At 34.4% G+C, this 24,947-nt stretch overlaps 2 protein-coding genes across 2 annotated transcripts; both read right to left on the bottom strand.

Moving 5' to 3' along the window:
• LOC115992895 lies at positions 1–5,293 on the bottom strand. The gene is made up of 4 exons (XM_031117138.1): positions 4,603–5,293; positions 720–862; positions 507–644; positions 1–287 (listed from the first exon to the last, which is right to left on the bottom strand). The coding sequence occupies exons 1-3, from the start codon at positions 4,851–4,853 to the stop codon at positions 508–510; spliced, it is 531 nt and encodes a 176-aa protein (XP_030972998.1). The 5' UTR covers positions 4,854–5,293; the 3' UTR covers positions 1–287; position 507.
• A 4,397-nt stretch (positions 5,294–9,690) lies between these two features.
• Positions 9,691–21,009, bottom strand: LOC115988969. The gene is made up of 8 exons (XM_031112607.1): positions 20,954–21,009; positions 20,092–20,180; positions 17,350–17,498; positions 17,193–17,261; positions 16,510–16,605; positions 15,683–15,754; positions 14,193–15,591; positions 9,691–10,371 (listed from the first exon to the last, which is right to left on the bottom strand). The coding sequence occupies exons 3-7, from the start codon at positions 17,466–17,468 to the stop codon at positions 15,561–15,563; spliced, it is 387 nt and encodes a 128-aa protein (XP_030968467.1). The 5' UTR covers positions 17,469–17,498; positions 20,092–20,180; positions 20,954–21,009; the 3' UTR covers positions 9,691–10,371; positions 14,193–15,560.
• Positions 21,010–24,947: the final 3,938 nt, after the last annotated feature.

The raw sequence follows: 24,947 nt of genomic DNA, 5'->3' as shown, positions 1-24,947 counted from the left end.
TGAAAACATGGATAATTGTCTCTCACATTGCTATTGGACACAAAATTATATAATGCAACTATTGTTGCAATACTAATATTCCAACTAATAAATGGTCAAAGAGTGCTAATGTAGACAGTTTCAATCTGAATATCGTGATATAGACAGCTAATATGGACTGTCAAATATAATGGTCAAAGAGTGCTAATATAGACAGCTTCAATCTGAATATCGTGCTAATATAGACATCTTCAATCTAAATATCTTCACCAGCTAAAACTTTACATGGAGATTTCAAGACCGATCATCTGAAAACAGGCAAGGCACTCAGATTCAATACTCAAAAGGAAAATGAAAAGAATTAGCATGATGGAAATGAAAAGCTAATTACTGAATTTGACTCTAAATTAGATAAAGAGAAATAGTTGAAAATAATATGAAAGCAATTGAGTTGTTAATTCACAAATAAAACATAGAACATATATCGAAATTATGGCAAATTTTTAGCAAATTTTTCCCAGGAATACCTCAACACCGCCTCTCCAATTCTTGAATTTTCCGCTTTGCAAACTCCAATTCTTCACTAGCTCGCATCTTTTGAGTCTCGCTATTTATAGTCAGCCTATTCTTATCTTCAATACATTGTTTTTCAAAAGCATCATTTTCTGCAAAATCAAATTCTAATCAATTGTACAAGTAACAACTAATAACAAAGAATTTTTATTGTCTAAAAGGCTCACCATTCTTTAGTATTGAGAGGTTTTTTTCTAAGTCAATCTTTTCTAGCGATTGCTTTTTGTAGTTCTCTTCAGATTTAAAATAATCTTCTTTCCACTGCAAATCATATGAATTGTAGCGGCATACGATGTCTTCTCGCCTGGACCTAAAGTTTATGAAAAAGGGTACAATTAGTGTGAGGTGACAAAAATGTGTACACAAATTAGCTAGGTTCACACATTGTTTTTGACCTTTATGAATCATAAATAAGGGTTGACACGGGGCAAAATCATAGGGAACATAATACATGTTGATCAATGATTATACCATCATATGCTATCAATCGGGCCCTAAGCATGTAGAAATGTGAATATCCAAGAATAGGAGCACACGTAAGCATTCAAGCATGTGAACATATGGTTATGCAGACATGTGAACATATTGATTCACGAATGTAAAGGCCATTAATGCAACATAGTATAATTGAGCTCATTGTAGCGGAAAGCCGCTCATAAATCATGGCCTAGAAGAAGTACAAAATGAAAATTTCATCACAGGTCGACAGGGGCGGAGTTAGAAATTTTGGTTTGGGGTGGCCGAGGTTAAACTATCTTGTAGTGAGTCACAATTCAAGAAAAACTCAAAATGCTCCATATATGTTTTTGTGCATTGGTTTAATCAATGTAATTCTTATTAGCACTGAAAAAAACTAAATGACCAATTAAGTATCGTAAGTTCATTTTCCCTTCTAAGTTTCTCTTAGTCCTTTTAACAACCATAAGTTCAACCAGTCAAGAAATTAAATATAAATATAACAATTACATCTACAAGAAAATATAAAATTTTTAGAATTAAAAATAACAAAATCCTTATAAGCCAATATGAAATTATATATAAAAATACAAGATGACTTTGGTATTTTGAATAAATCTTATCAATTGGTTTAATTAAAAAAAAAGAAAAAAAAGGAGAAGAATACTCTAGTACTTCTCAAGATCTTAAAGTCATTTTTGCTAGTTTCAAATAAGCTCAGCACTCTTTTTTGAGACAATTATAAATTTTATGCAAAGAAAAGAAAGAATACAAAGCCAAAAGAATGGCCACAGCAAAATAGAGCAGAAAAAAACAAAGCAGGAAAAATAGCAACAAGTATAACAGAGAGCAACATTTACTAACAAGTAGCAACAAATGCGGACAACAATCTCAGCTTAAAACATAGAGCAATAAGTTTCTAAAAAAAAAACATAGAGCAATATAATAACAATAAAGAGCAATATCAACTCACACCAGATCAAAAAAATATATTGAAGCTTGGGAATTGAAAAAGTAAAACTTCTAATCAAGCCAATGGTCTGACATATGAAAGAGGTGGAGGCAATGATGAGGAGGATGGGCTTTCATGAGAGTTGGATTTCTCTCATTATGATGTGTGTGACGAGAGTGGAGTACTCGGTTCTGATTAACGGGGAAGCAAAAGGAAAAATAAACCCAACTAGAGACCTGAGACAAGGGGACCCTATATCCCCTGACCTTTTCCTACTTTGTACTGAAGGGTTATCTGCTATGCTTAAGAAGGAAGAGAGGGATGGGCAGATTAAAGGAGTGGCTGTATGCAGAGGTGCTCCGCGCGTATCCCACTTGCTCTTTGCTGATGACAGCATAGTTTTTTGTGGAGCATCAGTGGAAGAATGTGATAGGCTTATCAAAGTTTTGGAGGAGTATGAAGGTGACTCGGGGCAGAAGCTTAACAAGGAGAAAACCTCCCTCTTTTTCAGTAAGAACACCCCTAGAGAAACCCAAGAGTATGTACAGCGAAGATTTGGGGCTCAAATTGTCCACCACCATGAGAAATACCTAGGACTGCCACCATTAATTGGTAGAGGGAAACGTAAAGCTTTTAACCGAATCAAGGATCAAGTGGGGAGACATTTTTAGCTGGGTGGAAATGAAAGTTGCTGTCAAATGCAAGTAGGGGAGATCCTCATCAAGGCGGTGGCCCAAGCCACACCCACGTACACGATGAGTTGCTTCAAAATCCCAAACTCTTTGTGCAACGAGCTAAACTCCATGATTAGTAACTTTTGGTGGGGACAGAAGGATAGGGAAAGGAAGATGGCATGGGTCTCATGGAAAAAATTGTGCACTCCAAAGGAAAGGGGAGGTATGGGGTTTAGGGATTTTAAAGCTTTTAACTTGGCCCTACTCGCTAAGCAAGGCTGGCGAATGCAGAATAATCAGACCTCTTTGATTTATAGGGTCTTCAAAGCGAAATACTTCACACAATGCTCCTTTATGGAAGCCCAGTTGGGAAGGAGGCCATCCTATGTATGGCGAAGCATCATGGCAGCTAGGGAGATAGTAGAAAGGGGGTCAAAGTGGTCTATTGGGAATGGGGAACAGGTTCGTATTTGGAAAGATCGTTGGCTCCCAACCCCGAGTTCATTCAAAGTTGTAAGCCAAAGACCTCCTCATGCTGATTCTGAGCTGGTGGCAAGCCTCATTGATATGGAAAGGAGAGGGTGGGATGTACCCAAAGTGAGAAATACCTTCATGCCCCAAGAAGCCCAAGCAATCCTAGGCATCCCCATCAGTCATAGACTACCTCAGGACTCGCTGTTATGGGCTTGGACTCCAAGTGGTAAATTTACTGTCAATAGTGCATACAAAGTGGCCCAGTTGCTGTTGAGAGAGGCAGACCAAAAGCTGGAATGGGGGGAGAAGTCAAACAATTCAGGTATGAAAAGCTTGTGGAAGCTGATTTGGAATTTGAACTGCCCTCACAAGATAAAACACTTTACGTGGAGAGCATGCCTGAACATACTCCCAACAAAATACCAGCTAAGATGCAGGGGAATTGGGCGAGATGATAACTGCGAGTTGTGTGTGGCTGCTGTGAAACGACGGGACATGCTTTGTGGGGGTGTAAATTGGCAGGGGAAGTATGGGGAAATACAAGACTGAAGTTGCTTTTCTTTTGAGACTACGCCCAGGGATTTCATAGATGTTGTGTGGGAAACTAAGCTCAAGAAGCCTGAAATAGACTGGGAATTATACAAACACAGTCACTGTGACTAAGATTGGTCATATACTCACCTAACAAGAAAAGGAAATGCATGGGCTATTTATATAAAATCAGAGAATCCAGCTGCACGCAATTCAATTATACAAACACAGTCTCATTCCTTTTTTTTTGGTTAGAGGATATTGACAGAATGACAAGTCCCATTATTCATTAATTATATGGTATGTGATTTATGCAATTGCAAGACTCAAGGATTATGAGAAGAAGAATATAAGAAAATACTTAAGTATTCTTGGAGTATGGTGAAATGATGCTCTCTCTTTTCACATTTATGATGGACTTATTATGAATTTAATGAGCGGATTTTACCATAAATGTGAGATGAGAACACATTATTCACCGTGCTTTTAAGGTACCTAAGAATTACTCGAGAATATATATACGCATGTATTAGATAATTATTAATTGTTAATTGAGAATTTACTTTAGATGCAAAGTTTCAGGAAGTAAACAGTGAACAAAGGCCACTATTAGAGGAATATACAATGCACGCTCCAAAATTGTTGAGTGGAATGAAAAATCAGACTTATTATGCGTTATTTGAATTGAATGAGATTTATTTTGGTCAATTTATACAGTTGTACCTTAAAAAAAATGTGAAACAGGACCATAATTAACTTAATGATGAGAATTCTTTGCGGTCATTATGGTCGGCCAACGTGAATAAGATACATTAAAATAAAAAGAAACATGATAATATTAATAACGCACCAATGACATCAGTGATCAGAAGATAGATGAAAGCAAAGCAAAAGGGTATCGAAAAGCAATCCCATGGATAATGCAAAGAATAAACAACAAAGATTTTGTTTATTTTTACGTACCGGGGGTGAATCAAGGCGCGGTTGTCGAAAGAGAAGTAGAAGGCGGCGCAGAGAACGACGACAATCACCCACCGCAACCAAATACACCTCGGAAATGTGGTGAGGAAGAGGAAGCGTAGGGCAGTCACGAATACACCCATCAAAGCCATAGGTATAACTACATCCAGAACTCTATCCCTCACTCTTTCCATGAAAATCTCAAAGACGATGAAGACAACGATCACAGAGAGGATGATGAGGCACGCCTTCATTCTGTAAGAGTTTGGATTTTGAATCGGTAAGCGTTTAGATTTGGTCGGGGTTTTGATAGGGTTTTAGGTTCGAAAGAGTTATATAGTAGTAGGACAGAGTTAAATCGGATGGTCTGTACTTGGTCGGATTTTGAATCGAATGGTCCATATGGGTTTTGATAGGGTTTTAGCTGACAGAGTGCGTGTTTGTGTTTGTGTTTGTGTTTGTTATTTTGGTCCGGATAAAAACCACCTAGGTCCATGTCCGAATCCAAGTCCAATTTCAGTTCAGTGTTTTTTTTTTTTTTTTTTTGGGGTGGGGGGTGGTGGGGGGTGGGTTGATAGAGTAGAGACAACAAAAAAATTGAAACCATGAATGAATAGGATTGAGATGCAGTGAAGTGAAGTGAGAAAATAGTGGAAAAAAAAAATATATGTGAAGAAAGATGAAGAAGATGAAGTTGAAGAAGAAGGTGAGCAGTAGATGGAGAGATCTGTGGGTCCGTGGCTTGACCCGATTTTGAAGGATATAAACAAATACATTAATTCAAGCCACGTGGCAACGAACCAGGATATTTTTAATAATATTAACCAAAAAAAAATAGAAGCTAATTACTTAATGCTACCCAAAAAGAGGAACTAATTACTTAATTAATGCCATTATTAAACACCGGTTGTCAGTTAAAGTAATCACATCCCAATAAAACTCTTTTTTTATTTCTCCTTCGTGTTATTCCATAACTAAAATTTTTATGCTGTAATTTTTGCTTCAATTTTAATGTGTCAGTTGCTTTGAATAAACCCGTCATAATTTTGACTGCTTAAGTGAGCTTATAAATTCATCTTTTTACTTTTATTCAAATTAACGTGTGTAACAATTGTTGTCTATTTTAATATTAGAAATTTTTTTTAAGCATTTTTCCATATACAAACCATTTTTCTAAAGCACCGACCCCAGATTATGTATTCTAAATTATATTTTATTAAAATATCATATTTTTATTACAGTATATTTTAATGTCTTTTTTTTTTTTTTTTTTCTCTCTCTCTCTCTCTCCCATATTCTCCCTTGCCTTCTACCAAACTACATCAACAAATTAAATAACGCCAACAAATAAATCCAACTTTTTTTTTTTTTTTTTGAGAAGAAAATAAATCCAACTAGAACAACCAAATCAACAATGTGCATTTGATAATCAGGACAACCATTTCCAATTCTTTTTTTTTTTTTTTTTATTATTAGACATGTCCAATTCTTTACAATCTCCAATATCAACCCCATTTGTTTAGCTAACAAAACAAAATTTTCACAACAATAATCAATCAAAAGTGGGGTTACTGAAATTAAAAATTAGACTCAGAGTTGTACAAATCTATCAATGCTGCCTAGTAGTGACACAAAGTTGAGGAGGACAACACCTTGAGAAGAAGATCGGTGCCACCCAGTAGATACACAAACCTAAAAGCAAAAACCAAACTGCTCATCAAAGATCTAACCTAGTTGGTGCTGCCAAGAAAAAATCAAACTAAGTTCCTAATTGGAGGACAATCTAAGAGCATTAGCATTTCATATCTAATTAGCATTTCATATCTAAGGCCTTTTTGGCATTTTATGGCTCAAAGTCTTCTGTATCAAGGAATGTTAAACACAGGTGTTGCAAATTTTTTTGCAATACTGCTACAGTACAATTCTAAAGATAGAATTGTACTGTAGCGCTATTGTAAAAAAAAAAAAAATATATATATATATATTTTAATCAACCCCGACATTTCTCTCTCCTCTCCCATAATTTATGTTATCTTCTCTCTCCTCATTCTCTCTTTCTCATCTACTCTCTCCTCTCTCTTCATTCTCTCTTTCTCATCTGCTCCCTCCTCTTTCAGACTCAAACATCATCCACCTCCCAACATCTCACATGGTTCATTTTCTCTGGTGGGTTGCGATACGGCGGGTTCTGTGGTTGTTTTTTTTTTTTTTTTTTGGGCTGTGACCGGTGCTTAAAGGAAGTGGTGGGTATGGCTAAGGTGAGTTGTGAGTCACGGAGATCGGAGTGGGTCACAGAGATCGGAGATCAGAGTGGGCTGAAGTGGGTTGTGGGTATGACTGAAGTGGGTCACGGCATGGGTCGCGGAGATTGGAGATCGGAGATCGGAGTGGGCTGAAGTGGGTTGTGGGTATGGCTAAAGTGGGTCACGAAGATCGGAGATTGGAGATCGGAGTGGGCTGAAGTGGGTTGTGGATATGGTTGAAGTGGGTTGTGGTATGGCTGAAATGGGTCATGGCGAGGTCAATGTTTCTGGGTTTCTGTTGTGAGGCTGGGTTTCTGTTGGCGAGTCCGATGTTGCTGGGTTTCTATTGTGATGTTGGTTTTTTTTTTTTTTTTTTAATATGGGATTTTAGAAGAACTCCTTTGTACATGTTGCTGGAATCAGTTAATCACAATAAGTACGAATCGCCGGCGGATATTTGGATTGTGTGTGTGTGTGGCTCTGTTTAAGGTTTGATGGTTTGTGTTTGTGTGTGTGTGTGTGTGTGGTGATGGATTTGGAAAAGCCCAAGAAAACAAAAGTTATGGTTAGAAAAAAATAATAAAGAAAGATTAAAAAATAATATTTTAATAAAAATAGAGTTTTGGGGTGTGGGAGGTATTGTAAAATAGTATAGTATAAGTAATAAAGTGGCTTTTTGAGATGGTAAAATAAAATAGGATAGCATTCTTTGATGTTGATGCTCTAACTGCTGTAATGGAAAAGATTGATCGGCAAAGGAAGCTAAAGGAGACAAAGAGAGGATGAGTAGCAGGAGAGAATGAGAAGTAAAAGGGGAGAAAGAGTATCAATGTGAGGGAGACAAAAATGAAAAGTGAAAATAATATTTAAAAAATATGAAAATTAATTAAGAAAATAATATGATACAAAGCTACACTAACCATGTAAGAGCATTCACAGTAAGTGTACACAAAAATTTTGTAAATGATAAATCACACGGTCACAAAATAGTGTAATAAATTATCAATTTATATTAATTTGTATATATTTGAGTACAATCCTCTATATGACTTTTTACAATGAAAAAATACAATAAAACTCTTCTGATTCGATCTCCAAGAAACTTTACGTTCTGAAGGGTTATGAAGCTTGATATTGAATTGTACTTTAATGTCTCCAAGTTGGATGTGTGATTGGATGTATTTGAGTTTTGATTTGAAGTTGAGGGTCGTTGCTTTGATCTCGAACTAAAATGAAGTAAAATCCCTATTTTGATTTGAAGAAGTAAAATGAGCCTTGATTTTGAGGGAGCAAGGGTGCTCTTTTGGACTTAAAGATGACTTTCTATTTTGGTAGAGTGTCAATAGGGTTTTTCTCTCTAAGTTTTCGTCTCCCTTTTCTCATATGACAAGCATCTATTTATATGCAACTCAATAGCATTTGATTTAGAATTTTCTCTCAGCATTTATTGAGAGTTAATTATGAATTTAATTTGGTCTTGAATTTAATAAGAACTTTCTATATGAGTCTTTTCTTCTGATGTTGCCACATGAATTTCTTCATTTGATGTTGTCACGTGGCTTGATTTCATTTGCTAATTGTCCACATCATCAATTAGAGATTAATTTGATCACAAATATTTGATCATGAACAATCGAACGGTTGTGAATACATCATAAAATTTTGATGTCTACCAATGGCTGTATCACAATGCACTATTTCCTAAGTTTGGACTTTAAACAAATCAATCAATAAACATGAATAAGCTTAGTACATACAATTCAAGGAAGCGGTATACACCATCAGTGTAGTTGCAATTGTAGATGAGAGTTTTGTTGTCATAGAGTGGCCTAGAATTCACTTGTGTTGTCATCTAGCCTTGACCATTACCAGCGCATGGGTCCACATTGAAACTCTAGTCTTTCTTTCCCAATTGTTCAGCTATTTCAACAAGAGCATTCACTGCACAAATTATTTGTCATAACATAGTGTAGTACACTAGTATGTCAAAAATTTTAATCAACAAGAGTGGGATTGGAATTGAGGGGGTTCATGGTGCTGTCGTCGCAGCCGATCACCACCCTCCTTCCTTGAGCAATTGAATCCCATAGAGGGCTTTTTAATTGGGCCAACTGGTATTTAGCCAACCCAATATTGGTCAGATTAACGACATATTTAAATAAATAAAAAATAAAATAAAATAAACACACACACACACATGAGGGATTGGAACGGGCTCTAACACCATAATCTTATTTTTTTATTAAGATTTATTAATCATTTAAATTATTAATCTTATTTCCATATATATGTAAGAATATTTAGTTTTTTAAGGAAGGAAGGTAGCTCACATGGTTCCACCAATCCGGTGCTAATGCGGGTGTTCTCTTCAAAAAGCATGGCCAAACCAAAATAGAGATCTTAGGGTTAAGGTCACCAACAAGTAATACATTAGTAGATTTGAAGTCTCTATGAACAATTTTTAGTGTTGATTCCTCATGTAAGAAAGCAAGACCTCTTGCTATGCCAACACATATTTTCTGCCCATGCAGGCCAGTCCAATTTTAATCGGCCACCTACAGGACCTAAATTAGACCAGATGTAATGAATAATTTCATGGGAGGTGGGGACATTATGGCCTGCACATAGAATTAGAACTATAATGGTAGTTGATTTTGTTGGACTCGATTGATCGTGATTGGTGTTGATGGCAGTTTCAAGGAGGCTAAAGTGTGTAGTGTTATTTTGAATGGCGAATGGCAACAGAGATCACCTAGAAGTGATTCTGTAAGTGCTGTCTAGTTAGAATGCTTGCTGGATCAGTTGCATGATGAAGATAAGGTGAGGTGGACTCTTACCATAAGTTGTGTTTTTTCCTGCCATTATGCTTGGGAAGCCATTAAAGTAAGGAGTAGTGATGTGGATTGGTGGAAATTGGTGTTGGATGCTGCTGTCATCCTTAGGTAGGGCTTTATCTTGTAGTTGGCTATTAAAAACAGGCTATCTACTTGAGATAGGATGACTTCATGGGGTTGGCATGGTAGTTAGTGTTTTCTGCAGGAGCAGGGCAGAATGCAGGGACCATTTCTTTCAAAGTGTTTGGAAGCAGGTGAATTGGTTCTGTCTTGGCAGAAGTGTCGCCTGTGACTGGTTGGAGTTGATGCAATGGGGGTGTTCTCAACTGGTTAGCAAGAAATTTGCAGTAAGAGTGGGTAAACTTGTTGTGCAGCCACAGTATATCACATTTGGAGGTTTAGAAATCAGATACCACATTAGGGCCCTTGATTTCGGAGTCACATCGTGAAGAATATCTTGAATGATGTGAGATAGAGCCTGGGGCTTTTCTTCCTTCTAAACTTTCAGTCAGTGATCAAGCTCTCTGCCCTAAGATGAGAATTCAGCTGTGAATGAGCTCTGTTATGTGCTGCCAGATTTTCTTCCCTGCTTTTGTTGTTTGTAGTAGGCTGCTGGCAGGGGTTGTCATTGTGTCTGGGGTTTGGGAGGTTCATCTGTTGTCCCATGGTGCTTATGGAGGACCTGAAATCGATTTCTAGAACCAATCAATGAAATTCATGATTAGTGTTTTTCCTCATTCTGCTATTATCAACATAAATTGCTTGGTAAGGTATAAAACATTAACTTACCAAACAAAGCATTGTTTTCCATGTACTCATATTCCAACAATAATTGTTTTCCCTATATACAACATCCATAGAGTCTAACAAGATTTGGATGTTGTAAACCAGATATCATGCCTATTTTATTCACAAATTCACGGCTTCCTTGCCTTGATTTTGATGAGAGTTGCTTAACCGCAATTACATTACTATCAGATAGTATTCCCAGCATCAATATACATTTTCAGGCATGTATTTCATCGTTTATCTCTTCAAATTTCCAAGATTAATAAGGAAATAAAAATAAAAGGATGAAACAAAAAATCATTCTAGAATAGAAAAAGAGTTGTCAGATACCATGTAAACTAATCCAAAACCACACTCCCCCAGTGTTTGCAGCATTGAAGTTATTAGTGGCAGCTTTTATTTGTCTATATGTAAAAAAAAAATTAAAAAAATTCAGTTTGCAGGTCTATATGCATAACAAGACCAATTTTTTAACCAACTTACTAAATGCAAGCCTCTTGATTAGTTAGATGAATCTTAAAGAAGAGAAGAAAATTAAATGCCTTTGTAAGGCACCATATTGTAGTTGCGCACACAGAAGCTGTAAAGGGTGGGGTGGGTGTGGAGAAAGATATATGAAGTACAAAAAACCCCAAGTTTTTAGATTTTGTCTTTTGCTTCTTTCTCAATCACAAGTACTTTATAGGGAATATAAAAAACTAAATGAAAAGGTGAATATTCCATTCATTTATCATAGAATGAGATGTGCTTGACAATTGTCACAAGACCATTTGAAATAAGAACATAAAACAGACAAACCAATTTCTTGTGACTTTGTGGACAAGCTGAAAGTGAATTCTTTCAAAATTTATAATCTTCTCTATATCAGAAGCTTGGCTTATGCAAATCTTTATACATCACTCAACTACAGTGAAATTAAGCTAACCATGCAATATTCATTTGAAAAAAATTATTTTATTTTAAAGAAAGAAGCTATGATAATAGTTTTTTTTTGTTGTTGCATGATTCCCTGGGCTCATTATCATCAAAATTGGAACTAAATGACATGATTCATCATGCATCATCCCAAAGAAAAGTTCTATGCTCTGAGCCCTGCAATCATGCAGTTTCTTTTGAGGCGTACTTTGGAACGCTGATCATCTAGGGAAAGATAAAAGAAAAAGAAAAATTTTCATTTTCTATACATTGTTCCAACTTCCTGGCATAGGAGGAGACAATGAATACTGTCTTTTCCAATTTCCACATAAGATTCGCAAATATTACCATTTTCCTGTGATAACTCCCTCCCAAACGGCCTTTCCACCAAAGAATGCCCAAGATCATTAAAATGAGTAGCCCCATAACTACAGCTCCAACCATGAGATGAAGCACTATCCAAAGTGAAGTATAAAATTTACCGAAAAATATAATTACACTCCCTATTGCACACTCTAAACACTGTCCTTTGGAATTGTGTTTTTAAAACACAATTTTTGTTAAAATTGTGAAATCATGTTTTAGAAACAATTTCAATCATGTCGCAATGTGTGTACGATGAATGTGTAATAAGGAGAGTATAACAATCATTATTCATATTATTATGGTAGTAACTTTAAAAATCTGTTTCTTTATACTCACAAGTCAATGCAAAATTGAAGTAGAATTTAAGATGTAAACCCTTACTGATTAGAATCTTTGCCCTTGATCCATTCCGGAATAGGCCTAACAAGCAAGTCACTTATCAGACACCCATTTATTAAACAAACAAAAATATCACTGGTTGAACACTTAATAGCATGACCATTAGTGAGTTTGGCAGTATTTTCTGGTAGCTGATTTGTTGAAAGGTGAGACCAAATATACATATATATATATATATATATATATATAAACACACACACGGAAGCTTATTTTAAATTTTTTTTTTTTTTTTAGAGCTAGTTCATTAGTTGCTAAAAATGGATTTAATAAAATATTCTTGCTATAATAATAAGAGGATGTCAATCAGACACTATATTAAAAGGTCCAACTCTATTTTCTCTAGTAAAGACCTAGTTATTTAAGGTCATTTTAGGATTATTATAAAGGAAAATCTTAATTCCTCAAGTAAATGCTTAATCCACATAAGCTCATATGATGTGTGTGCCATGGCTCTATACTCAACCTCTACACGAGACTTGGCAATAACAGCTTGTTTCTTACTTCTCCAAGTAATCAGATTTCCTCCCAGAAAAGTGCAATACCCAATAGTGGATTTTCTATCTGATGGTGATCCAACCCAATCAGCATCAGTGTAGGCTTCTACCCATAGGTGACCATTAGCTTTATACAAAAGACCACAGCTTGGATGTGCTTTAAGATACCTCACAATCCAAATAAAAATCCCCACTTGAAATCCATACCAACACCAAAAAAAAAAGCCCAATCCACCACTAAACATCAATCAACAAAATCTAGTCCAACAAATCAACCCAAGGCTGCCTGAACAGATAATCAGAGAGCGTATTGAAGAAGAGATGAAAATCAGACCATGGTTGAAACCCCCAGTTGAAAAAGTCCGGCAACGGTGATAGGGTGCAGGAGCGGCAGCTCGAGAACCCGTGAGTGGGCTAGGATGGGTCACCGGAGGAGGGTGAGCCCTGCCTCTCTTGCGGTCAGGTGATGTCGATCTGATGTCGCAAGACCTGAGAGAGGGTCACCGGCGCTGGACAACTCCTTCATCCACTAAATTGAGATCGTCAAAGGTCTCTGTTAGGGTCATCGCAGCTAGCGAGGTGCTGTTATGGTTGCTGGTGACAACAGTATCAGTGGGTGGTGGTCGTAGGATTAACAGCAGCAGTGGGTTGGTGGCTCTAACACCATGTTGTTTATGGTAAAGGTGTTTAGGGTTTGATAAGTCAACCCTAACACAAAATATTATTTATATATAAAGTACATGATATTACTGTTTTGCCCCTATTCCTCATAACAATAGTAATATGCATACAACAATATAGGCTGGCCTTGCCTTTGTCACTCCTACCATTTTACTAGACGCTAAAACTTACACATGTTATTAGGAGTAGAACATTTTTCTGGACTATATATTTCAGCAAGGTCTTATTATGGGTAAACTTAAATGAAATAAGACCTTTATATCAAAGTTCCCATCACTACTGCAACAAGATCTAGTAATTAATCCCTAAACCTTTTTAGTTGATACAAGCATTTCACCCAACTAACCTTTTCTACAGTGATGAAATATATGTAACTAGCTAAACGGCAAATGACAAAGAATGGCAAGTAAAATATAAGAAACTATTTATTGGATAAAACTGGTTTTAGTTTTACCTTGTAGAGTTCAACTAACACATTGCTAAGAGATTCCTAAGAATCATAAGGGCAGAGATGACAAAAAGATATTGCCTCATCAGATCAATCCAATTGTTTCATCACAATTTCCATGTCTATCAACCCGTATACATTTGAAAGGATATTCCAAGAATAGAAAACCAACGGGATACAGCTAAGACTACCAAGAAAGGCATTCGAAATTCTACAAAATTTAAAGGTCTAATTAATAAAAATCAATAACATTCAAGAACCAGGAAATTCCAAAAAGCAAGAGAGCAAAGAAAATCCAAAAAGAAGTTTTTCATTACAAACAAGAACCAAATCAATAGGAACTCACAATTCAATTCAAACAAATCAGAATCCAGAAAAAAACCCATTAGTCCAAACCATATGAAAGCAAAAAAAAATCTCTCACCTGAACATGTTTAGCCCTGACATAGGGAGAATCACCAGCAGGCACTGGAAGGAGTATGGCATGGGTGGTAGGCATCAACTCAGGGGGGTGCATATATGGAATCCTTGTGTTGGAAATGTTCACCGGAAGGAGGCCCACTGTTGATATGTTTAAAGATTGTCTCAATCTTCATAACTTTGTTAAGATGGCATTACCAAAAAGACTCATTCAGGTCATTAACCCAATGCTTTTGCCTAGAGAACCTGAAAAAATGAGAGCAATAACTACAGCAATAGTGGAAACAGAAGAAGATGGCAATGGCAGTGAAGTTGAACAAACAGAAGAAAATAATAAAATTGAGTACTTAAGGCAGATGGATGTTGACATGCAAACATGCCTACTCTCAATTCTTAACATTGGACTAATGTTCAATGAAATCCCCAAAAGATAGAATGAGTAAGAAGGAAGTCATTAAGGAACTAAAATTGATAAAAAATACTTTTGTTGATTTGAGGTTCCACAGAGGTAGATTAAATCAAGCCCAACTAAGTGGTAAATATATTTTATATTATAGGACTATCATAGTCATGAACTTTCTTTCTTTTTTCTTTCAATTCCTAAATTCTTTTAAATTATATAACCAAGAAAGATATTGCATTTATCTTTTATCAGTTCCAGTATATCCTAACTAATTTCATAATTAGATTTTCAGTTCTCATTCACAATCAAAATGTTGGACTAAAATTTTCAACTTATTTAAATGCACAGCCTTCCTATAATAATACTTGTCCATTTTCTTTTTCCATTTATCGCATGCAATAGCTATTACTGTTGAACACTATCAAGGTATACAATGGTGAGCTAATGAACTTTCTGTTAAATGCAGGAGCGTGAAACTACTGAAAGAGACAATCTCTTTAACAATTCCTTGATGAAGTATGCAATTTGGGATTTCTAAGTGTGTTATAAATCTCGTACAAGTTAAGTCTCACCTGTTGAAATGTTTAATGGGAGATTTTATTTCTCCTTTGCTTTAGGAATCGCCTTCATGTACTGTACTTGATTCTACTACTGTAATTTGAGTTTACGTGCTTGTAGTAATTAATAATCAACGCAATTTCTGAAAGCCATTATGTGAAGGGAATGTATGGTGTCAAAGATGTCAACTTAGTTATAATTTTGAACGTGTTTATGCAGCACTATTATAGGGTTCAAATAAGAGTAGACATCCCAACATTCCGTATTACCCAACCCACATCAGGAGGCCTCCACCTTGGAGCTGTCCCCACAGATTGCAAGGGGTCAAAGTGATCTGCATCCAAGAATCCCAACACATACTAGGTAGCTCAATTGAAGATGATTTCAGGAGTTTTCTTGAGCTCTTTGCGCCTATAAATTGATATTACAGCTCCTCAACAACCTTAAATTTATACAAAATTCATGTAAGGAAAACTGATCTGAGCAATGTATCATTCTAATTTATACCATCTTACAACAAAATAATGACTTACAATTTGCTCATGTATGTCACACCACGCAAGGACAGAAATTTTGAACCTTCTCCAAATAAATCACTAATTTGTCTGAATAGAGTTGCATCATCAATTAATGTCAGGAACTTCAAAAATAAATACAATAAATTTAAAATCACATGAATGTATCTTAGAGGTTAAGAAGCTATAGAACTATTAACTTAGAAGGCAGAAATGCTAGGAGGAATGGGCCCCTAAAGGCTTGGATCTCTCTGTTAACAACACAGCTCAAAAGGACTGAGATCAGATCTGACTCCCTTACTTTAAAAAGATAAAAGATACTTGGAAAACAATGTAGAAGAAAAGCCCATACAATTTCTTTAGTTGTTTCCAAGTTTGAAAAAAGTTAGGCATCCTTCCAATGAAGTTGTTACTACTAATTCTATTACACATGGCCCAAAATGGAAAGAAGATTGAACAAAATACAAACCCCAAAGATTGCCCTTCAATGAAAATACTAAAATTACTGTTAGAACACCTATGGCATCAAAACCACCAACTTAACAATAGTTTTAATTTGGTTAGATTAGTAAGAGTGCCTGGCAACTCTCCTATGAGATTGTTAGCACTAAGAATGCTGCAGTCACCAAAAGGAAAGTTCAGACCATTCAATTGTTAAGTGATTAAGAAGATCAGTGAGAATTTAAAAATTACCAATAAAAGAAAAAATGACATAACTTTACTGTCTAAATGATCGGTGAGAAAGAAAGATACAACAAGAGCATACATTATTTTAAGAGAGGTAATATTTCCCAAGTAGGTTGGAATTCATTTAAATCAGTAAGAATGAGCAATTATTGACTAACTTGGACTTGAACTCAGGAGTCACTTTGAGATATTCCAACTGCATAGAACCCCATTCATGTGGTATGTTACCATTAAGGTAGTTAGCATTGAGATCACTACAATCAGGAGGAAATTAGTCAAAGAAACTTAAATTGATTTTCAGTTGCTAATAAGTAAAAAATAATAATAATAATAATAATGGCAACTCTTCTTACATGGTGTTTAGTTTGGGTAGCTTCACTAGAGCTGGTGGAAGTATACCAGCAAGACCCTGCCCTATAAGAAATCTTTATGACAAGGATTTTTACTGGTGAAAAAAATTTAATGCAAAATGAGTAGGATTTTTCCCTACTCATTTACAAGTTAAACAAGACATTTGGCCAGAAATTACCCTGATTTTTTTAGATTTCATTTTAAACAAAAAAAAATTCAAATGTTGGTCTCAAAAGCACTAAAATTATATTTACTAAATGCATATTTTTTTTATGACTTATAGCTACATTAGTCATATAATTATCAAATTATATGAGCAATTATATAATTATGAAGTCAGTTTCACCCTTCACTTCTTAGCCAAGCTGAGATTAAAGGTATAGTTCTTAAATCTACTTTGTTTCTGTGCTTAACTGCATAAGTTGGGCTTATGCGTAGATTCTTATCAGAGAAGTCCAATGAGCCAAGTTCTAAGAATGGATAAACTTACTTGTAATGTTCATCGGCAGAACTATAATTGTTTTGCTGCAAGCAAGCCCAGGTCAAGTTCTCAAGTATTCTGCAATGATAAGAGTATCAAAATCATGTAAGCACTTTGGAATATATAAAAAGTATGAAAGCAGAAAAAGAAAAGATGCAACATCCACCTTGAAATTTCCTGTTTGACAGTTATTTGAACCTTCTTCCCTAGAGATCTAGCTGTCTTTGCCCTCCTTCCACTGAAAGCTATACCTTCTTCAATATGCTTCAGCTTGAGCTGAAGCATTTCAATCTCTTCTTCAACCCTTCCAGATCTCTGTTAAATATAAGAATTGCTTACACACAAATACATGCATGTAATATCCATAAATGCTCATCAGAAAAGAAAAATACATGACTTAAACAGCCTCATAGCAACTATTTGATACAAAGATATGTAACCAAAATCCTTCAACATAAATAGGAGTATAGAAGCAAATACATTATTATGCATGACATGCTTTTTAGTCCCATAAAGTTCCTAGCATCTTGCTGTGCATATACAAAACTAATTTGATGCATACTAAATTAAATTCTTGAGATTATCCCAGATATCAAAGGCAAGGAAAAGCTAACAAATAAAATAAAATTCTTCCAAATGCTACATAGAACATAATAATATGCATACACCAACATAGGCTAGCCTTGCCTCTGTCACTCCTAACATTTTACTAGATACTAAAACTTACACATATTATTAGGAGTAAAACATTTTTCTTAACTATATATTTCAGCAAGGTCTTATTAGGGTTAAACTAAATGAAATAAGACCTTTGTATCAAAGTTCCCATCTCTATTGCAACAAGATCTAGTAACTTATCCCTAAACCTTTATAGTTGATACAAGCATTTTACCCAATTAACCTTTTCTAAGGTGATGATATATATGTAACTAGCTAAACGGCATCACAATACAAGAGATATCAGAAACTATTTTCTAGCAGAAGGCAAGGCATCACAAGTGCCTTTCCTTCTGCCAGAAAGCAAAGGCAGAAAGAAAATATGGAGCAGGCCATGAAGAAGGTCCATATACCGTACAGAATACAAGAGATGTATCAAAAATAATCAAATTACTTCAAAGGTGGACAGTTCAAAAGGAACAAGTCACAAGCAGAAAGAGAATTGGAGCACTCAGTGATGCAGGAAGCACAAGCAAAGATTTATTTTAATTTAGTCTTATTCAATTTTATAAGTCAATTGTATTTTTATTGGTCAATTGTATTTTATTCTAGACCCTAGTGGTTAATTGGGTTTATTAGTATTTTATTTAAAGTCAAGGGTATTTTTGTAATTCAATAATAGAGATTTCCCAAGTTATTTAGTATTAGAATTTCCTACTTCAATTAAAATTAGGGTTCAGTAGTCTTATAAGCAAAGTATTGTAATCCTTTGGTGGAGGGGATTATTTTGATTAATAAAATTTCTATTGAAATTGTCCCAATGGTCTGGAGCCCACTCAAACAAATCCTAAATGCTAACTCCTAGAGGTTATCTCCTGCTTTGTGCTGACTCAAGGCAAACCTAAGTGTTGACTCCAAGGTTATCTATCCTTTGTTTTCCTGTTATTCTATTTTTGTGATGCAATGTTATGGTTTGTCCAATGTTGCTCGAATATTATGATAAAGTGGAAACACAAGGATGTACATTAGTTAGTAGTATCATCATAAAATTATCTGATTTTCAGGATATATAAAATTAGCTATTTCAGAATGAGAAAAAGGTTATCTTTCAAATTCTTATAAGAATAACAGGGAGGCCAAGAATGTAGCTAATGACAATTAACCAGCAGAATAGCATATGATTCCCTAAAAAAAGATATGAAAAACAAATCCATATTCATAACCAAAAGGAAAGTTCAGACCATTTCAATTGTTAAGTGATTAAGAAGATCAGTGAGAATTTAAAAATTACCAATCAAATGTGATTTGAAAAAGTAAATAAAAGAAAAGAAAGAGACACTGACAGATACTCCAAGTTAAGCAAATTTCCAAGCTCAGGGGGAACAATTCCAGAAAATTGATTGCTCTCTATGCTCCTGAATTATAGTTAAAGCAAATGAAAAATGACATAATTTTACTTTCTAAATGATTGGTGGGAAAGAAAGATACAACAAGAGCATACATTATTTTAAGAGAGGTAATATTTCCCAAGTAGGTTGGAATTGGTCCTGATAAGTTGTTCGTAGAGATGGACCAGCAGTGAATTCATTTAAATCAGTTGGAATGAGCAATTATTGCCTAACTTGGACTTGAACTCAGAAGTCACTTATAGATATTCCAACTGCATAGAACCCCATTCATGGGGTATATTACCACTAAGGTACTAAGTAAAAAAATAAATAATGGCTACTCTTCTTACATAGTGTTCAGTTTGGGTAGCTTCACTAGAGCTGGTGGAAGTGTACCGGCAAGACCTTGCCCTCTAAGAAATCTGTATGACAAGGATTTTTACCGGAGAAAAAAATTTAATGCAATTTGAATAACTTCATGCCACAAATTTCAGAGGAGAAACATAGAAAATAAATGAAAAATCTTTTAAAACAACAGGAACATGAAAATTAATTCAAGTCCGTACACATTTGGAAGGATATTCCACACCAATTAGAATAAAAAACCAATGGGGTACAGCTTAGACTACCAAGAAAGGCATTCAAAATTATACAAAATTTAAAAGTCTAGTTAAAAAAAATCAATAACATTCAAGAACCAGGAAATTCCAAAAAGCAAGAGACCAAATAAAATCCAAAAAGAAGTTTTTCATTACAAACAAGAACCAAATCAAAAGGAACTTGCAATTCAATTCAAACAAATCAGAATCCAAAAAAAAAACCCATTAGTCTAAACCATATGAAAGCACAAAAAAATCTCTGACCTGAACATGTTTAGCCCTGGCATAGGGAGAATCACCAGCAGGCACTTTATGTATTAAGTGATTTTTGTGTCGCAATGTTATGGTTTGTCCTATGTCGCTCGAATATTATGATAAAGTGGAAACACAAGGATTTACATTAGTTAGTAGTAGCATCATAAAATGAATTGATTTTCCGGATATATAAGATTAGCTATTACAAAATGAGGAAAAGGATATCTTTCAAATTCTTACAAGAATAACAGGAAGGCCAAAAATCTAGCTAATGGCTATTAGCCAGAAGAATAGCATATTATTCCCTAAATAAAGATATGAAAAACAAATCCAGATTCATAACCACAAGAAAGTAATGTCAGTGTTTGTTGGCTTTGTGAGTCCACACTCTCTAAATGACAGTTAACATATTAACACTAACTTCAAAGTGTAAATGTGAGTGGTCTGACAAAAGCAGCCATATCAAAAATATAAAACTACATGGATAAAAGGCGGTAACCCATCTTCTTTTTTATTAAGTTTTGTCCCCAAAGGGGGGGACGACCAGTAATATAGACATCTCAAAGCAAGTATATTTAGACCCACATTGCAAAATTAAGTGTTTCACTACTTTCCCTCCACTATAGTTAATCTGTTAATGTGCTTGTCAAACATGTGATAGTAGACATGTCTTGACACAATGACAAAAGTCCGATATGCACTCCATATAGGCATGTCTTGATACTAGTTCATGTTATCAAATAAATGGAATCAAATAAATGCAGTAATAAATTCATAAATGAAAACAACAGAATCAGCTCCAAAAACTTTTCTCTTTTGTGGAGGAACAAAAGTAAATGATGCAAGGCTCATACTCAGAATTTATACAAACCATGGTTTCCGGGAATAACAAAACACTGAGGTCCATCATATTGCTTCAGTTCAGACACCCCAAAAGGTACCTCAGGCTTGTTTACAGCTACATGCTCTGGCTTATACAACAGAGGGGGCTGGAGAGCATACTCAAAAGGACGGAAGAAGCGCCTTTCGTATGTGAATGCTGATGGACTGGGGCGGAGCCACCTTATGCATTGGGGGGGCCATGGCCCCTCCAAAAATTTTTAAAACCTCTCTAATTATAGATAAAACTAGGCTAGAATCATTTTGAGTTAAGACTTGGCCCCCACAAGATTAAAAGATTGGCACCCCCCTCCAACCCGTCACTCATAAAATTCTTCTCACCCCAAATCCCAACTGTGCAATCATAAAAATTAACTCCTTTTGTCTTTTCCATTCTTCTCTAAAGCATGATAGCCACATCCATATTTTTTTAGTTTTTAGTTATTCAATTTTTGTGAAGGGATAAAACTGAGGTGTAGTACATCAGATTACCTGATTAAAATCATATGTATTGAATTTAATTGTCCTTAAAAATAATAACATTATTTGTATGTTATTGGTCACGTTAAACATATGCTTGAATTTAATTGAAGAACCTAATGTATTATACTTAGGATATTGTACTTAAGTTTTGCACTTTCTCAAAACTATTACAATATCCCTTTCCACTTAAAAACCACTGAAAAGACTCTCCTCATCATTTGGTGCTCTCTCTTTAGTTACTCTTCATTAACTCTTCCATGGGATGCTCTCACATAATCACATTTTCATTAGTTTCTCCCTCTTCCTTAACTAAGAGTTTTCTTATTTAAAGCTAAGAAAATATTGAGAAATACCAACTTCTTCTTTTTCTTCTTCTTTTGCAGTTTTGTTGTATACTTATATTTGATTTCTATAAATGTTATGGACTTATGGTTTTTCAAAAGAATAGGAGAAACTCAAGAAAAAAAGACTTAAGATGCTCAATTGGTCGATTAACTTGTTAGTATTTTGATATTTGAGTGCTATAGAATTACACCGACAAAAAAATTCTATCAATAATCTTGTGTTATAAATATACTGTACTTTGAGTTTTTCATTGAATTGCAAATCAAAATGATAGTTTTACGTTGGCCCCTCAAGCAAAAATTCCTGGCTACGCCCCTGCTGATGGATTAGGGTACCTATAATAGAACCAGACAAAATGATATTCAGCTTTTTATATATATATGTATATATATATATATATATATAATTAGACACAAGAATACGGAATGAACATGCCTTACAGAGCAGGAGATGCCATTTACATAATTGAGTGTGTATGTAAATAGTTTAGCATATGATAATTAATTCATCTCCTACCCTTGCCATAGAATATTTTTTCCCTTCTTTTTTTCAAACTCAACTGTTAACAATTAAACACTCAGCATCAATACAAATTAGAGTGCTCTTAAGCAACAAATATTCAATTTGAAGCATTATCAACCAGGTCCCCAGTATTTATGGCAGACCAGAACAGGGAAATTGCCTTGCTTGGATTCTTGTCTATCAACTGCAGTTGGAGAAACAAACATTTAATAATACATAATCAATACAGAGTGGAAAATAACAAAAATTCAACCCTGAAAACTATTAAATTTTGATAGGAGAAAGGTTTTGATCTCTAAAATCTATACGATCATCACAATTCAGATAAAGTTTCTTTGGCTATTCTTAAATTTTTTTGATAAATATTTTTAAGATAAGCTTCCATAAGAGAAACATGAAAATTAATTCAAGTCCGTATACATTTGAAAGGATATTTCACACCAATTAGAATAAAAAACCAAATGGGTACAGCTAAGACTACCAAGAAACGCATTCAAAATTATACAAAATTTAAGAGTCTAGTAAATAAAAATCAATAACATACAAGAACCAGGAAATTCCAAAAAGCAAGAGACCAAAAAGAAAATCCAAAAACAGCTTTTTCATTACAAACAAGAACCAAATCAACAGGAACTTGCAAACAAATCAGAATGCCCCCCCCCCCCCCCAAAAAAAAAAAAAAAACCATTAGTCTAAACCATATGAAAGCACAAAAAATCCCATTAGTCTTCGGTCTTCCTCTCTGACATAGGCGTCATCGGCCTCGACTTCCAAGAAAACCATTACCCTTTCTATTTAAGGAGACCTTAGAGCATTCAGGAAGATTTGAGAAGATTGGAAACTTTCTAGATAACTTTTTCATCACCGTAGTCTGCAGAAACAGAAAAATTAAATTCATTAAGCATTTCAAAATTAAAAACCCGTTTGAAGAGAGAGGATCAGATTTTCTGGGGAAAATCTTTGAACCCGTTTCTTGAATTGAATCTGTCTGTCTTTGTGGTAAGGAAAACCACTTTCTTGAGGGAAAATTTTCTGCTTTTGAAGATGGGTTCAGTTATCTGGGAAAGTGTGAGAAAGTGGGAGAATTTTTTCAGAGAGAAAAGTGAAGAGAGAGAAATTGAAAAGACTAGCCGTTTTTATAAATGAGTATGTGTGCGTTTGTTTCAGCTTTATATTTACTAGCCGTTGCACGTGCGACTTTCTTTGATACAAACCCAAAATAAAATGCTGATTTTCAAATATTTTTTGGCAAATAAAAAATTAGTGTTCTTTTCTTCATTCCCTTCTTCATTGTGCTCTCAAAATACCAATTTGATGGAAGAACTATTTAAAATTTGTTTTAGAAAGTATTGAAAATAATTCATTAAAGAATCTTTGTTCTTATGTTTTAAAAAATTAAAATGGTTTATTTGTTTATATAGTTTTTCTCTCAATAATATTATCATTTAGTCCAAAACAAAAATCATTTATTTTTGTGTCTCAATATCTCATATTTTGTATTGATATTTTAAATTTTAATACTACTTTTTTCTTTTTAAATTTATAATATTCAATTTTTTTTTTTTTGAGAAAGTTATAATATTCAATTTGAATCATGAAATTAATTCATTTCAAATAAATAATATTCATGATGAACAAACTCACTTAATGCTAAGAAGTAAAAAATTACTATAACTTTTTTAAGCTTTGATTCATTTATAAGTTGTAAATAACACACATTCAATTAAAAATTTTCACATGCCAAGTAATTCTTGTAAGTGAAATTGTTATTGCATGGAACTCACGTGCAAGTCAACAAGTGATTAGGACAAGAAAAAAATATTGATTTTTCTTTCTAAAAAGAAAATACTAATTTTCAAATATATTTTTGGTGAATAAAAATTATTGTTCTTTTTTCACCCCCTTTTTCTTTGTGCTTTCAAAATACCAAATTGACGGAAGAACCATTTAAAAGAATTTCTGTTTTTATGTTATAAAAAATTAAAAGGGTTGGTTTATTTGTTTGTGTGGTTTTCCTCTCAATGATATTATCATGTAGCCCAAAAAGAGAAAAAAAAATCATCTGTATATTTTTGTCTCAATATCTCATGTTTTGTATTGGTATTTTAAATTTTAATACTACTTTTTCTTTTTACACTTCCTTCTATTTTAAGTTGTAATGGAATAACTAATAACAAAGCCATTTTCTCTTGGGATTATAAATCCATATTATGTTATTAAATGTGTAACATAAGACTTATCAATTTACAAATATAGAATCACTTAATTATAATGCTATAGTTACAAGCATTATGTTCAGGTACCTTAAAAATCCTTTTTATCATTTAAGCAAGACTAAAAGTTTTTTAAAATTTTGTAAATTAATGGAGTTATTGCTCATATTTCATGTAACTTAATATTCTATAGCGATAGTGAACTATGCATATTAACTTAACATTTATTTCATCTTCCCTTAAAAGCAACCATGGCTTTTGAATAAAGTTTGTGGTGTGTTTTTATGTTAAAACTTAGAACTTCTTTTCTCCTCCCTTGTGTGTGTGTGTGTGTGTGTATGTTACTGTGTTTGTTTGTTTCTAAAAAATAGTAATTATCTCACATTACTCAAGAGAGTGTGTTGTACGTAATATAAATTGTCA

Source organism: Quercus lobata, chromosome 5 (assembly GCF_001633185.2).
Source record: "Quercus lobata isolate SW786 chromosome 5, ValleyOak3.0 Primary Assembly, whole genome shotgun sequence".
Classification (NCBI taxonomy): domain Eukaryota; kingdom Viridiplantae; phylum Streptophyta; class Magnoliopsida; order Fagales; family Fagaceae; genus Quercus; species Quercus lobata.
This window is presented reverse-complemented; position numbering and strand designations above follow the sequence as displayed.